This window comes from Emydura macquarii, unplaced genomic scaffold (assembly GCF_026122565.2).
Source record: "Emydura macquarii macquarii isolate MOO-44397 ecotype Brisbane River unplaced genomic scaffold, CSIRO-AGI_Emac_v2 contig_1876, whole genome shotgun sequence".
Lineage (NCBI taxonomy): Eukaryota > Metazoa > Chordata > Testudines > Chelidae > Emydura > Emydura macquarii.
This window is the reverse complement of record NW_027132013.1, coordinates 24,367,932-24,382,077: the sequence shown is the minus strand read 5'-3', so window position 1 is coordinate 24,382,077 and position 14,146 is coordinate 24,367,932. Positions and strand designations below refer to the sequence as shown.

Genomic DNA, 14,146 nt, shown 5'->3' with positions numbered 1-14,146 from the left:
AGATCCCAGTGCTTCCCCTCTGCCCCCCAAAGACTGGACACAGCAGAGGCTAGTGCAGAATGAAGAGTTGCCCCTTCTCTTCAATACTGAAGTTCTTGGAGAAATGGGCAGGTTTGGACTCTGCTCTATTGGCTCATCAGAGTCCTTTTTATCCGCAATCCATTGCTGGCCTTGGGAGGTCTCTACTCCCTCCATCAAAAGGATGTTTTCCCACCCCTCCCGCTGCCGGCATCGAGTCTGATTCCTTTGGCAGCCACAAGGTTTCTTACAGGGATGCTCATGTTGCTGACATGCAGTGGGAGCAGGAGTGCAGCAAATGCCCCATTCCCGCTCCCCTACATGCTGAGAAGGAAAGCACTGGCACTGATGCTGAGCAGCTTCTGAGACCACAGAGTTACCCTCTGTGCCACGAACCTGGAGTTGGTTTCACAAAACCTTGGCTGGCTTCCTGAGAAAACAAGGAAAGGGAGATTTACACTAACCCCTGGGAAGCCATTTATTTTCATTGCTTTTTAATTTTAATAGATTGTCTGCCCCACCCAGGGATTATCTCATGGGAAAGAAAACCCTGGCTCAGTGACTTGTGGTGAAACTTGTTTCCAAGCCAAATTTCGTACACCTGATGCTTTGCCGCATGAGAAGAAACACATGTATCTCAGAGCACAACACAGCCCTGGGGCAGCAGTGAGGGAAAGGAGAATAGGGCCTGCATCTCACCCGGCCCTTCCAGAACAAGCTGGGCCCGTTTAGACACCGAGCAGAGCAGTCCTCCGAATGGAAAGAGCATCGTATCACCCTGGGAACTGACATCACATGATGTGGCGGTAGAAGGAACCTGTCTAAGGGAGAGGTTGAATCATCTCCCACTTACTTGTGCAATAGGTCTTCACTAGTACAATACTGTATTTATGTGATGGGAACTCTTGTCTAATACAGAAAGCCCAGGGCTGGCCGCTAGTGCACATGAGTCAGCAGGTTTCAGAAGGCCCAGGTACTGGATGGGGCAGGGCTTTGATTCCTGCTAAGGGATCAGAGCCATGCTACAAACAGTATCTTAAATACGATTATTGCTAACAGCATTCTAGCACCGTTTTTCTGAGCAGGGATTTCACTCTTGTAACTATGTTATAAAACTATATGAGTGTCTCTAGAATACCTACAGCACAGTGTTTTACCAGAGTTCTGTCCTTGTAAAGGGGGATGGGGCATACCTATCCACTGGTCAGGGAAACCACTGTATGATCCCTCTTGGTAACAACTGCATTTAAGCAAGGTTGTGATGGTTAGTACAGTTCTGATCCCAGGTGCCTCAGCTGCATTGCAAATTCAGTTGTGTTACTGGACTGATCACAGTCTTGTAGTTCCCTGATAGGGTTAAAACACAAGCGTCTTACAGTGTAAACAGGACCTAATTCTATATAATAAGGTACAGCTCTTTTGGAGGGGATCACAAGGCCTTGCCACACCAGGCTGTAGGAGATAGCTGCGCTGAGCCAGCCAATGCTTGGAATCTAACTTTTTGGTGGTAATTCCCAGCCAGGGTTCAGAGACAGCTCACAGAGGCCCCTGCCAGTGTTGGAGCTATTAGGCACAGCTAAGCCTATTAGGGTGTGTTACTCTGAAAGAAGAGAAAAAAGGGCCCTCTCTACACTAGGGAAATTTTCCCACCATTGAGAACGCAGCTTTCAGCTCCACCAGAGCTAGTTCTAGTATACGAGAGCTGGGGGCTGTCATCAGTGACTTAAACACCTGCTCTGTGCAGGGTTACATGACACGGTACTTCACACCGTTTGCAGCTGGCAGCCTGCACACTCTAATGCTCTCAACATTGCTCAGACCACTAGAGCGGATTAGATTTTAGCACTGGAGGGGAAAAATCTTGAAAAATACGCTTCGCCTAGGCAGGGCTATGTGGGCTGTGCTGAGCAGACTCCACTTTGGGGAAAACAGGAGCTACCCGATATAGCTCGTATCCTTTGAGTTTACTGCTTATCAAAACAGGTTATGCAGGAGGTCAGACTAGAGGGTCACACTTGTCCTTCTGGCCTTAAACTGCCTGAACATTGCATGGAAAGAATGCAGTTTGAGGACTATGCCCAGCTAGTATCAGTCTGGGGTCAGGCTAGAACTCCTGCAATAAAACCCAACCTGGAGAGGATGATTTGCATTCAAACCTGAGCCAACAGTAACCTCTCTTTCTCCTCATGCCACCTCTATTCCAAGTGTGTCGTAACCACATCCAAGGTTTTAGAATGAGCTGGAGACACAGTTAAACTATGGGTAGAGCTGCACTGCAGGAGCTTGTACTGTGCTAGGGCCCAACAGGCCGCTGGGCGATAACTTGAATCTGCCACTATGAAGCGCAGACAAGACCGCTGTGGGTAAGGCTTTGTGACACGGAGGGTGAGCTTGCTCACTGTGGTTAAGGTGCAGATGCCATTGGTCTCCTGCAAAGCATTGACACAACACTGCATACAATAAAAACAGCCTTCCCCTTGTTAGTTCAGGGTTGTTCACTGTTGACATTTCCTTGAGTTTTAGCACACTTGCTGTGCACATGACAGATGAGGCACTTTGGAATGAATCACGCCATGAGCTCATTCACACTTCACTGTTCCTTCCAGTCACAGGTCCTTCCATGATCTCTATCTGTCTTAATCATTAGGAATAGGGGGGCAGTCCTGTGGGAAGTGGCAAAGCCAAGCACTCACTCCAGGGTGTATTGATTGGGCAGAGAGTGTTTAAATCCCCCAACACATTCTAACTTTAGCAGGTCCAACAAGTGGCAGATTGCAGTCAGTGAATCAGCCTGCCTCCCATGCTTCGAAGAAGGGCTCTCAGATGACGACCTTTCAACAGGAACCCTCTCCTTCTCTCACAGATCTGGCTTTTCAGCAGCCTCCATCCTCCAGTTTGTTTCTTTCCCCCTTACTCCCCAGCCCCTCTGCTGGATTCTGTCCCTCCCCTAATCCTCAGAGTGGTTGTTAGGCCCCACGATTTTGATTAGAATAGTTAAAATGACTATGGTTCTAGAATAGTTAAAACGACTATGGTTCTATAAACTGTAAGCTCCTTGGGGCAGGGACTACATCTTCCTTTGTGCCTTGGCCAGCGCAGACCACTCAGCCAGTACTTAAATACTGAGCTACCAGCAATGGGACTAGTTTAATGGCAGAGCAACTCGCTGTCACCCAGAGCATCTAAGTGTGAGGTCCAGATGGACATCTTGCCCAGTATTGAGGGTGCTGCAAAGGCAGCATTTTTAACAAACTGCTGCTGAGTAATGTCTGATGAGATTAGCTAGCTTCTTGTGTGGCCCTACCAGTCCTTCTTAGTGATCACCAGGACTGGGCCATTGAAGGTGAAAGGAAGAAACTAAGGTGACTGGGGGTTCTTGGAAGTTTCCCCACCCAAAACTAATCTACTGGGAGTTGAGTTGAAGTTAAAGAAGTGAATTGGACTGAGGAAGGACTGAATTCCTTCCTTGGATTGCTTCCTACACCACTACTAGTTCCCCCGGTAATACCAGCTCCAAATCATCCTTCTCTTTCTCTTCCCAGGTAGGTAGGTAGGTAGGTAGGTAGGTGGGTGGGTACCCTTTCCCAGCAGCCACCACTGTCTGTGGCCAGTCTCCTGGCTTTATAGGCTCTGCCTATTCCTGCAAAGCTGAACCTGCTTGCAGTCAAATCCCTGCTCCCTGGCTCTTCCTCCAGGTGCAGCATATGGAGTTAATCAGGCCTACCTGGCCACCTTAACCCCTTCCAGTCCTGTGTGGGGTGGACACCCACTCACAAGGGGACAGATCTCTATTCTGTGGGTGTCTGTCCCGTAGAACCAATCTCATTTCCCACAGACAGCGTCAGGCTTCTTGCGATCAGTGAAATTACGAACACAGACTTCCGTTACTCTCAAATAAAACCATTTTATTTGAACAAACATTAGACATGGTCAACAGTGAACGAAAGCAGCTCTGAGTGCAGCTTCCTTCCCAGGACAAAGCAACCCCATTGTCTGTACAGAGCTAGAGAAGGGCAGCACCTGCTCTCTCCACAGCACTCACTCCACACTGGGGAACCAGAGAAGTTCAGCACTCTCAATGAGCTCCAGCAGGTGCCTTCACCCTTGGACTTCATCCTCAGGCTCAGGGTGTGTTCTCCTTATCAGCCCCATCTCTTGGTTTGTCTTTACCTTATGGAAATGCACAAAGGCCCAACATGCAAACTGAACCAGTTACACGGAAGGGCTGTCCCATGCAGCTAGGAAAGACATGCAGTGATATGCCTATGACTGAAAGTGATATTTGACTGACAGTGCCCTGCCCATGGCGGTATAATGGCAAAATAGTCCAGGACACCTCTCTTCGGTTCTCACGACTGATCTGTGTTCTCCACAGTTAGGCCCTGCATGACTGGATCCAGCTGAACTCAGTGACACTTCAGAAGGGCCACACCCAGTTTGCACACAAGGGAACAATTGCAGCCACCGTCAGCTTTAATACAGGGATGAAGTCAGTGGAGACTTACAAGCCTCCACATGCAACGCTCCATCTTGATCCAAGTGACTTGGCTGCATTGCACATTGGGCCACCCCTCCTAGTGGGCTGCACCTCTGTGTGAAAGATGATGGTGGGCTGTCATCTGCGTGGCATTTGGACTGTGGATCACATTCTGGCCACCTGTGTGAAATGCTGTGGTTTTTATAGTCAGCCTAAGCAAGGGGTGTGTGTGTGTGTGTGAGTGAGTGAGAAAGAGAGACAGGGTATCTTCTCACCTGACATTATTTCAGACAGAGTGCCCAAAGGGATGCTTGGCTGCCAGGTGCAGAGAACCCCTGACTCTCCAAAGCATTGCACGACAGGCCTGTAATGTTCTCTACCCTGCAAACTAGATTGAATGTCACTGTGGAGGAAATTTTTAGAAATGGAGTTAAACTCAGTAATAAGAAGGGTGAGTAATCGCACTGGGAAACTGACCCTGCTCTAAGGGCCATAGGAAACAGACTCACAAAAAGTGGGCTCCTTACCCCGGGAAGGCCTGGAGCAGACAGAGTGGGTATTTTCCTATGGCAGGCACTTTAAGGTTTCCTTTTGCTTCTGACCTCAGTGGATCAAGCTGTGACTCCTGAGAACAGAAAGGAGGATCCCTGAGCTCTCAATTCTCACTCTGCAGCCTCAAGAGGCAGGACCAAGTTTGAACAATACAAGAACTTGATTCTTTCCCATTTTGCCATACAGCACCTAAACTGATGGTTTTATCTGAACAAGAACTGTCCCTCCCGTCCCCGTCCCCCCCACTACTTCCTCCTGACAAAAACATATTAAAAAGTGAGCTCACCAGTGATTTCATCGTGAGCTAAATCCTACAACTATGATAACAGAGTAACCTTCCTTTCCCTTCTTTTTTCTCCCTTCCTTTCCTTCCTCTCTGTTTCATTCCACATCTCTCTCTTCCTTCCATTACATGCTTTTCCTTCTCTCCATCAACACCTGTGCACTTCCCCTGTTGCCTTATAAACCCCTCACTGTCACGGCATTGCCTTGGTGCCTGATAACCAGAGGCGCTGCGGCCCAGCAGTCCCACTCCTCAGCATCCCTGAACATCAGGCTTACAGAGGTCTCAAGGAGGGCACCCAAAAGGAACAATCACTTCTGAGCATGCGGCTGCAGCACACTAACCCACTGTACCACAGCACCCTCTTTAGGGAATGTTTTGCTTCAAGGGTGACTGCAGCTGACAGTGTGCTTTCCTCAGACATCCACTCCTCTCTTACCAGGGTATGCGTCCTGGGCAAACCCTTCCCAAGGGAATTATTAACACATGGTAAGGTATTTTTACAAACCCAAGAGCACTGCTCTATCTTACCATGATGACACTGTCCCCTTTAGTGATCAGAACTAGAGGGGAAGCATCTAAGTCCTACTTTTCAAACTGAGCAGCTCCTATCAGACCACACGGTAGTCTCCAGTAAAGACCCCTCCCTATTCCCAACCAAGACTTTAGAACGGACAAAATAGAGCCAGCTCTCAGGAATCCATCCCAAGGTTTACACCAGAGTTCGATTATGCAGGGACAGGACGTTGGAAGTTTTAGTTGGTTTCAGAAATGAAACTGGTCGTACTGGGCATAGCTGACAGTAAATCTGCTTGTTCTCTAGGACCAAGTCTGAGTGTATTGAAGGCTCCCATTGATCTGGGACACCACGGGCATGTCCACCAGATGCTCAAAGCTACATGGACCATTCAGTAACCTGGTGCAATGGAAGTCCATTTCATGTCTCCCAGGCCTGTGATACCATAACCCAGCAAAAGCCAGGGCTCCAAGCCTCAACAGCTCTCTGCACTCTCCCTGCTGGAGCCATAGGTGCAGTCACGTGGCTCTCCAAGAAGGTGTGGGACCAGGACTGGCATGAGGTGTTTTTTCCAAACCAGTTTCAGACAAAGCAGAAGAATTTCTTCCAACGGCACTTGGAGAGGGTTTTCATCCCTTTGGCTGTCATCTTCTTTTCCTGCTGGGCTTTGTGCTCCACTGCACTGACAATGGCTGTGTCAAAGACTTCTTTCAGGTTCTTTTGGGTCAAAGCTGAGCACTCCAGGTAGGTCTGAGCCCGAATTTTCTCCACCAGGCCTTCAGCCTGAAGCTTGGGCACAGGCCTTACGTGGTGGCGGTCCAGGTTGATGAGGACATTAACATCATCCCGCAGGTCAGCCTGTGTCCCCACCAGGATCACTGGCACGTGAGGATTGTGAGTCCGTATCTCAGGGATCCATTTCTCAGTAATGTTTTGGAAGGAGCTGGGATTCACCACACTGAAGCAGACAAGGAAGACATCAGTGTCAGGGTAACAAAGAGACCGGAGGCAATCAAAGTCCTCCTGCAGGGGGAAAATGAGAGAGAAGATCACTGAGCTGAACTCCAACAGTCTGATTTCAGAGTGACTCCTACACACTGAATGTGGTGGCAGCATCTCCAAGACAAGGCACCATATCCCCTTCATGCCATTTCCATGTCATTCTGGAGGGCTGAGTTTCAGGGACAAAAGTCCCTGTCACATTGTATTTCATGATTAGTGTCATTACTGTATGTGTCCCTCTTCCTTAACTGTACACTGCCCTCTCCACAAACACTGCAAATAGCACCTGTCACACAAAGTATTTAGAACCAAAACTGCTAGTTCTCTTTTGACTGGTCTCACCTGTCCAGCTGTGTCCCAGAGCTGGATCCGAACCGGAGCTCCATCCACCAGAACTTGCACTGCAACACACACAGAGAGAGAGAGAGGATGAGTACAGACTTACTATCTTTGAGGCAGACAGACAGACGCACACACATGCACGTTCCTCTCTCCAATCCTGTTTTGTGTCCTGGGGAACTCTTAGAATTAATGCCCTGACTCAATGTTAAAGTGACTCTCAATTTTATTGCATGTGTCCACCCTGTCTAGCTATCTACCCAGCCCTCACTAAAACACCCAAAGCCCTGTCCTAAAAAGCTCTGGGACCTTTGGGAAACATGGACTGGCTTTCCTGGGGTCAGTCTCTTTGGTTGTTTCGACGCCTTGAGGGACTCTTTCCAGGGCATTACTGCACAAAGAACTTTGGTAGGGCTGGCCTTTTAGTCAACCACTGCCCTAGCAACAATTTGACAATCTTCTTCCACATCCCCAAAAGATCAGGCAGGGACACATAGAATCTGACACTTCAGTGACTCTGACTCCTCGTTTTTTGCACTGTGTGGCCACTTGGAGTATGTCTACACTACACTGCAATTAGACACCCATGGCTGGCTTGTGCCAGCTGTCTTGGTCTGAGGGCTAGTTTCATTGCGGTGTAGATGTTCTGATTCCGGGTTCAGTCCGAGCTGTGGGACCCTCCCACTCCACAGGGTCCTAGAGTCTGGGCTCTAGCCTGAGCCCTGACATCTACACTGCAACTAAACAATCCTGCAGCCTGAGCCCCAGGAGCCCAAGTTGGCTAGTGTAGACATACCATCAGATCACCCTCCCTGGGGCTGGCCAGGACCCCACCTCCTCATCCAGGGCAGAGATTTGGCATGTCAAGAAAATCCTTCTCAGAGATGCTCTCTTAGTACAGTCCCAGCTGTGGAAAGCCAAGAATATAAAGTGCTATTTTAAAGCAAAGGTGTTGAAAGGAAAAGGAATGTGATTTAGTTCCTCTGGAAGGCCATTTGAGGGCCTTTTCTGCTCTCTGCGGCCTTGCCTCCACTAGCAAACTCCAGAAGGCTCAGGTGTTTTTATCACTGTGTTGCCTACGCTATAGTTTCCACCATTTCTACCACTAGTGGTGCTGCACCAATGGTGAATTATATATGCAATTTTTGCACCCATATTATTCCATAATTGCAGGAAGCCTTAACATGGTATCATCAACTCCAGTTGTCTCAAAGTCAGGCCCTGTTTCCCGCCCATGGAAATTCAGAGTGAAATTGTTAGACCTCCTCTGAGCAGTTCATACTCCACAGAGAATGGCTGGAAGAAGGGGTATGGACTGGGAATTGCATTAAAGTCTTGACAGAATGTGAAAATAGCACTGGTCTGCTGAAGGAAGGGAGACATCCTGTGCTAAGGTGACAATGGTTAGCACTTGACACCAGCTAGCAATATTTCTGATATGTCATTCAATCTGCTGGGGGTGGGAGGGTGGCTTTGTTACTTTAAAGAAGCAAACTCATCTTGTCTCATTCTTCAAGTTATTAGCTGGTGAGTGAAGTGTCAGAAACAACTGACCTCACTGGGGTCATAAAAGCCCTTGGGAAGAAGAATGATTCTGCTTACTGGCAGAAGACTGTGAAAGAAAGAAAGAGAGAGAGAAAGAGAGAGGATGAACTGAAATGAAGAAACCCTCACAGAGAGGAGGAGGAAGGGAGGGAGGCACAGAGCACGTGTTACTGGAAAACAATTGAGTTGGGTTGTTACCATGTCTTAGCCCCAGGGGAGGAAGAGTAATCTGTTCCAGATCAAAAGAACTGCTGGAAATCTGAGCCTAACTACCACAACTCAGGGAGATGGATTACCTACATTGATGGAAAAACCCTTTTCGGCGATGTAGGAAGCGTCTACACTATGCCATGTAGTGGCATAGGCTGTAGTGCCTGTAGTGTGGACATGCCCTGACTTGACCTTCAAGGCACTGAACATTTCCCTCTTGGTCTCTTATTTCTTCCCTGCCTCACAGGGGCGTTGAGAGGAGTAATTAATGTCTATAAAACACTTACTGATCCTCAGATGCAAAGGTGCTATATAAATATGAAGTGTAATTGATTATCTCCCACAACTGTACTGGAATGAGAAGAGGGTTCTTTCACCCGCATTGCTAGCCCAAACTGTGCTAACAGCTCTGTGACTTCCATCTAAATACTGCACTGGCCTGAGTTCTTCAATGTACACACTTTTGGAATGATCCAGGAGGTCAACACAATAGCAAAGCAGGCAGAACAGGATAGCCGGCCGAGAAGAGGTCAAAGCGTTCACGTTTCACAGAGACCCTGAGTTCTGATCTACCTTGCAGTGACATTGTCAGTAGGTAAGACCCAGTTAGTGACAGCTGGGTATTACCCCTGTTTATTCTTATTTTTATTATTGCAGCAGCTAGGAGCCCCAGTGGTGGACCAGGACTCCATTGTACAAACAGAGCACAAAAAGATGGTTCCTGCTCCAAAGAGCTTGCAATCCAAGTATAAGACAAGATACAACAGATGAATACAGACAGACTGACAGGGGAGTACAAGTGTTCCCAGGGTTACCCAGTTTATCACATAACATTCATTTTTCTGCCTGGTCACTTTCTCTAACTGGCAATGGCTTTGTGGTCTATTGTTCAGAACTAGAGATGCGTTTGAGCAGCAAAGTTTAGATCCAAATCCAGTTCCAAACCCAAACCTGCACGGAGCCTGGGAAGATTTGGGTTTCCATTGCAGGCCCATTATAAAAACGGGCCTGAACTGGGCAGTTAGGCTACATAGAGGAACTTCCTTAAAGTTCAGGGGTGTTCAGAGTAAGGATTCTGGTTCAGGCCAATCTGTATTCATAAATGGGAAGGGCAGATGAAACCCTCCACTTTCCTATATCCTATAGCTGGCTGGCTCTTCTAGGTAGGCAGAACCGGTGACTACTGAAGTTAGCAGCAAAATGGTGCAGGCCTGGTTTTCACAGGTGATGAGCACCTGCCGTTCCCTTTGACTTCAGTGAGAGCTGTGGATGCTCAGGCCATCAGTGACTGTTCAGTGTGGGACTGACTGGAAATTGCATTTCCAAACTGCAGAAGGCAGCAAGATCCCTTGAGCTAATGCTGCCTCCTCCTTTCCGGATCATTCCCTAGTGATTGGCCCCTTCAGAAGATGCTGATGCAGAAAAATAATAAGACGCAATAATTATGAATGATGATATCCCCTGCCCCTCTCCCCAACACTGAACATGGTAGTGTTGTGGGAGCAGAACGAGAACAGACAATTACCCATGGGGTATTTCCTCAGAGACCCAGTGGAATGATGACTCTTCATACCATTTTCTAAAATGCCCCTGAACTCTGGAACAGCAGAATGTTTCTTGTTTGGTTCTTTCCAGTGGCTTTCTGGGGAAAGCTAATAGGGCTCAGTGCAGACCTGCAGTCCTTCCAGACCGCTTCACAATGGTGACTAAACTAGAGGAGCATCCAAACAAACAAAAAATATCAGGCCCAAGCACCTCTCTGACTTTGAGACATGTGAAATCCAGATCTGGATCCCAACTGAGCCTATCTTTAGTTTCGAGCTGACCTGCAAAGGAATCACAATTGGCCTGGTGCCCTTTTGTGTTTTTTTACAATGGATAAAGGAGACTCAAAATGTTTTTGAAAGGTTTTGTTTCTGCTTGTTTTTTACATTAGAAGTTAGTCTTCCAGTTTAGACAGAATTCAGTGGCAACTGGAGAACTAGTGAAATGCTGACATTTACAAGAGTCAAGACAGCTTGAAGCTCAGCCATCAAGAGGGGAACGGATTTTTAGTCAGACTCTTTAAACGCTTCATTTTTTATGAATAACTATTCACTGCCAATGACAATGAGCATTTTGGAGAAAGGACTTCTTTGTAAAGAAGGCAATATCCCCGCCCCCATCAATTAAGTGGGGAGAGTTCACCATACTCATTTCTGGTATTTCTAAAGGTAAAATCAAGCAGAATTATTTTTAAAAAACAGTTTATCCATGATAAAATAGCAAAAAAAACACAAGCCCAACTTAAAATAAGAAATCCTTTGTAGGTTACTGTTAAACATGTTTGAACCCTGTCTCCATTAAGACTTACACCACTGATGAAAAAGCAAGTAATATAAACAAGGGGGTAACATTTTCAGATGCACTTAAGGGTATGTCTACACTATGGAGACTATACTGGCATAGCCCTATAGTGTAGACACAGCCTACACCAATGGAAGGGGGTTTTACACTGGTGTAGCAACACCACCTCCCCAAACAACAGCAGTTATGTCTGAGCACATAGCTGTGTCTACACTGGGGGTTGGGGTTGGGGTGGCATAGCTACTTGGTCAGAGGTGTGGATTTTACACACCCTCACCAGTGTAGCTATGTTGACCAACCTTTTAAATGTAGACGAAACCAAAGTGACTTAGGAGCCCCATTTTCAGAAGTGAACTAGTCATTCAGGATCCTAAGCCTCATTGAAAGTCATTGGACGTTAGGCTCCTTAATGACATAGCCCCTTTAGAAAATGGGACTTAGGCGCTTTTGCAAATGTTACCCAAGACTGATCAGAAAAGGAAGGAAAATTCCTTAGCCTGGTAACACAGACAGGCTGGGCACATAGCTGGAGAGCTGAGTGTGTGACGCTACAGCAGTAGTAAAGTGACACCTCAAAGTCCAGGAGAAGGCAAGAGTTAAGTGGGGTGTTAACATATCACCAGAATATTATTTACCCTCCTGCTCCTCCAGGAGCCATGAAGGGATCAGCAGGGCTATCTCCAGACAGCAAACACCCAAATCTTTTAATATGCAAAGCAAACTTTTAGCAGACAGTGTTTATTTATGTGCTCTTCAATTATGTTAAGTATGCTATTTTTTCACTGGGGAGGGTGAACTCCCAGGTTACAGTCTCCTTTCCCCAGAACCAGGGTAAGAAATCAGCGATTTCCACACAGCTGTCTCTTGACTTGTATCTCTGCCCTAACCGGCTACACAACCAGAGCAATAAAATTCCAGAGCTTAACACACAGATGTCTCTCTTTCCCTATATCTGTCATCACAAGGAACAGAACCAGGACATGAATTTCCAAGCATTTTCCACATAGCTGTCTCTCCTCCAGTATTTTAATCCTAAATAGGTACATAACCAGGGCAATAAAACCCTTAGGAGTCCATACAGTCACCTCTCTCCCTGCATCCCAATCCTAACCAGTGACACAAGCACAGCAAGAACACCAGCGAAGGTACACTCACAACTCAGGTCTACAGACTCAGGTTTGCAGGATTCATGCTACGGTGTCGGGCTGGAACTCAGATTCTGAAGCCCACCCCGCTCTCTAGGCTTCAGAGCCTGTGCTGCAACATCTATACAGCTGGAACAGCTGTTTTTAGCACAGTAGCCTGAATCTGTATACTTGAGCTCTGAGACTCTCTGCCATGGGCTCTGTAGTCATAGCCTGAGAGCCCACACAGCTGTCCCTTTCCCTGGATTTCTATCCTGACCAGGGTTACAATCTTTGGGGCAGGGTCTTGTCTGATTATATGTCCATGAAGCACTCTGATACAGCAGTGATGAGAGGCAGTGTAAAACCCTACCATAGAAAGAACAAGGGTGAAATCCTGACCCTATCATAGTCAATGGGAGTTTTGCCACTGACTTCAGTGAGGTCAGGAGGATTTCACTCAGAGTTTAGCACAGTTAGGGGTGCTATATACGTAATACATTCATCAATAATAACACCCTGAGCATTCCACACAGTTCTCTCTCCCCTGCCCCGTTTTCCTAAGGAGAGAGGCAGGCCAAGCAATAAACCCCTAGATAATTCTCTCTGCTGTGTTTCAGGCCTGAAGGAACAGCCTCAAGCAGAATAAACTTCCTTTCTACAGTTTTGCACAGGTTCTAGCCAAGAATGAGAGCTGCTTCTCTCATTGTGTGTAAGAGGCAAAACCAGTTTCCCTTTACAGCCTCCTCTGTAAAGCTTACGCTTAAGCCTTATTTACACCAGTGAAGCTTTAAGAAAAAGGTTCTATTGGTTCAGTTCCTACAATGGTTAACTTTGGGAACCCCTACCTAGCTGGACTGATGGCTACTGGGGGGGTTTTAAACACTATGTTGACAGCACTGGTTCCAACAGGGTTAGATGACACGGTGCTTAAAATATCGATTGTAGCTGGTAGCCCCTCTGTACTAGGACTTCAACCATTGCTGCCACTGGTGGAGTTGCACTCTTTGGAAAGATGTCTGAAAAATCCTACTGTAGATAAGGCCATGGTGACAGTGAAAAAGAGGAAGAAAGTCAACCCCAGAAGGCAACAGCATGCTGCTGTCAGGAAGGATTCCACAGGCACTTCCCCCTTACCTGAGAAGGTGTCCAGGGCAGTGGGCTGGTACTCATCTGGGTATCCGTTTGTGGTGTAGCTAACGATCAGGCTGGTCTTGCCCACAGCCCCATCACCTACCAGGACACACTTGATGCCCAGCTGCGGGCCACTGCCCCTTGGGGTGCTGCTTCTTCGCAAGGTGGGTGAATAATCCAGCAGCTCCTGGGGGGGCATGGCTTGAACAGGAAAAGGGGAACAGCTCTGCTCCCCCTTCTAAAAAAGTTTGGTGAATTGGGGGGGAAAAGCTGCAAATCTCCGCTTAGGACAAAACCAAAACAAGCAAAAACCTTTAAAAGCCCCGGCAGCACCAGGTAGCGGGTAAATGAGTGTGGCTCAGTCACTATAGCCCACACACGGTGACAGCTCCTTTGCCTCTGGAACTACATCCCTTCGAGTGTCTTGGAGCTGGAGTGGCAAGGCAGCAGCTGCAGTAAGGTCTGAGCACTGACCCGTGGGATCCTCCTTCGCTAGCTCTCTCTAAACTATTGCTTAACTTAGTTTCACACACTTCACTTGTAGTGGTTTAAAAAAAGCCTGATTTGCATAGTCCCACCTCTTGTCCTTGTAACCTGAC

General features: G+C 47.4%; 1 protein-coding gene across 1 annotated transcript; it reads right to left on the bottom strand.

Annotated features, from left to right (window-relative positions):
• Positions 1-5,621: 5,621 nt before the first annotated feature.
• Positions 5,622-13,746, bottom strand: RHOV (ras homolog family member V). The gene is made up of 3 exons (XM_067558154.1): positions 13,551-13,746; positions 7,192-7,250; positions 5,622-6,870 (listed from the first exon to the last, which is right to left on the bottom strand). The coding sequence occupies exons 1-3, from the start codon at positions 13,744-13,746 to the stop codon at positions 6,430-6,432; spliced, it is 696 nt and encodes a 231-aa protein (XP_067414255.1). The 3' UTR covers positions 5,622-6,429.
• Positions 13,747-14,146: the final 400 nt, after the last annotated feature.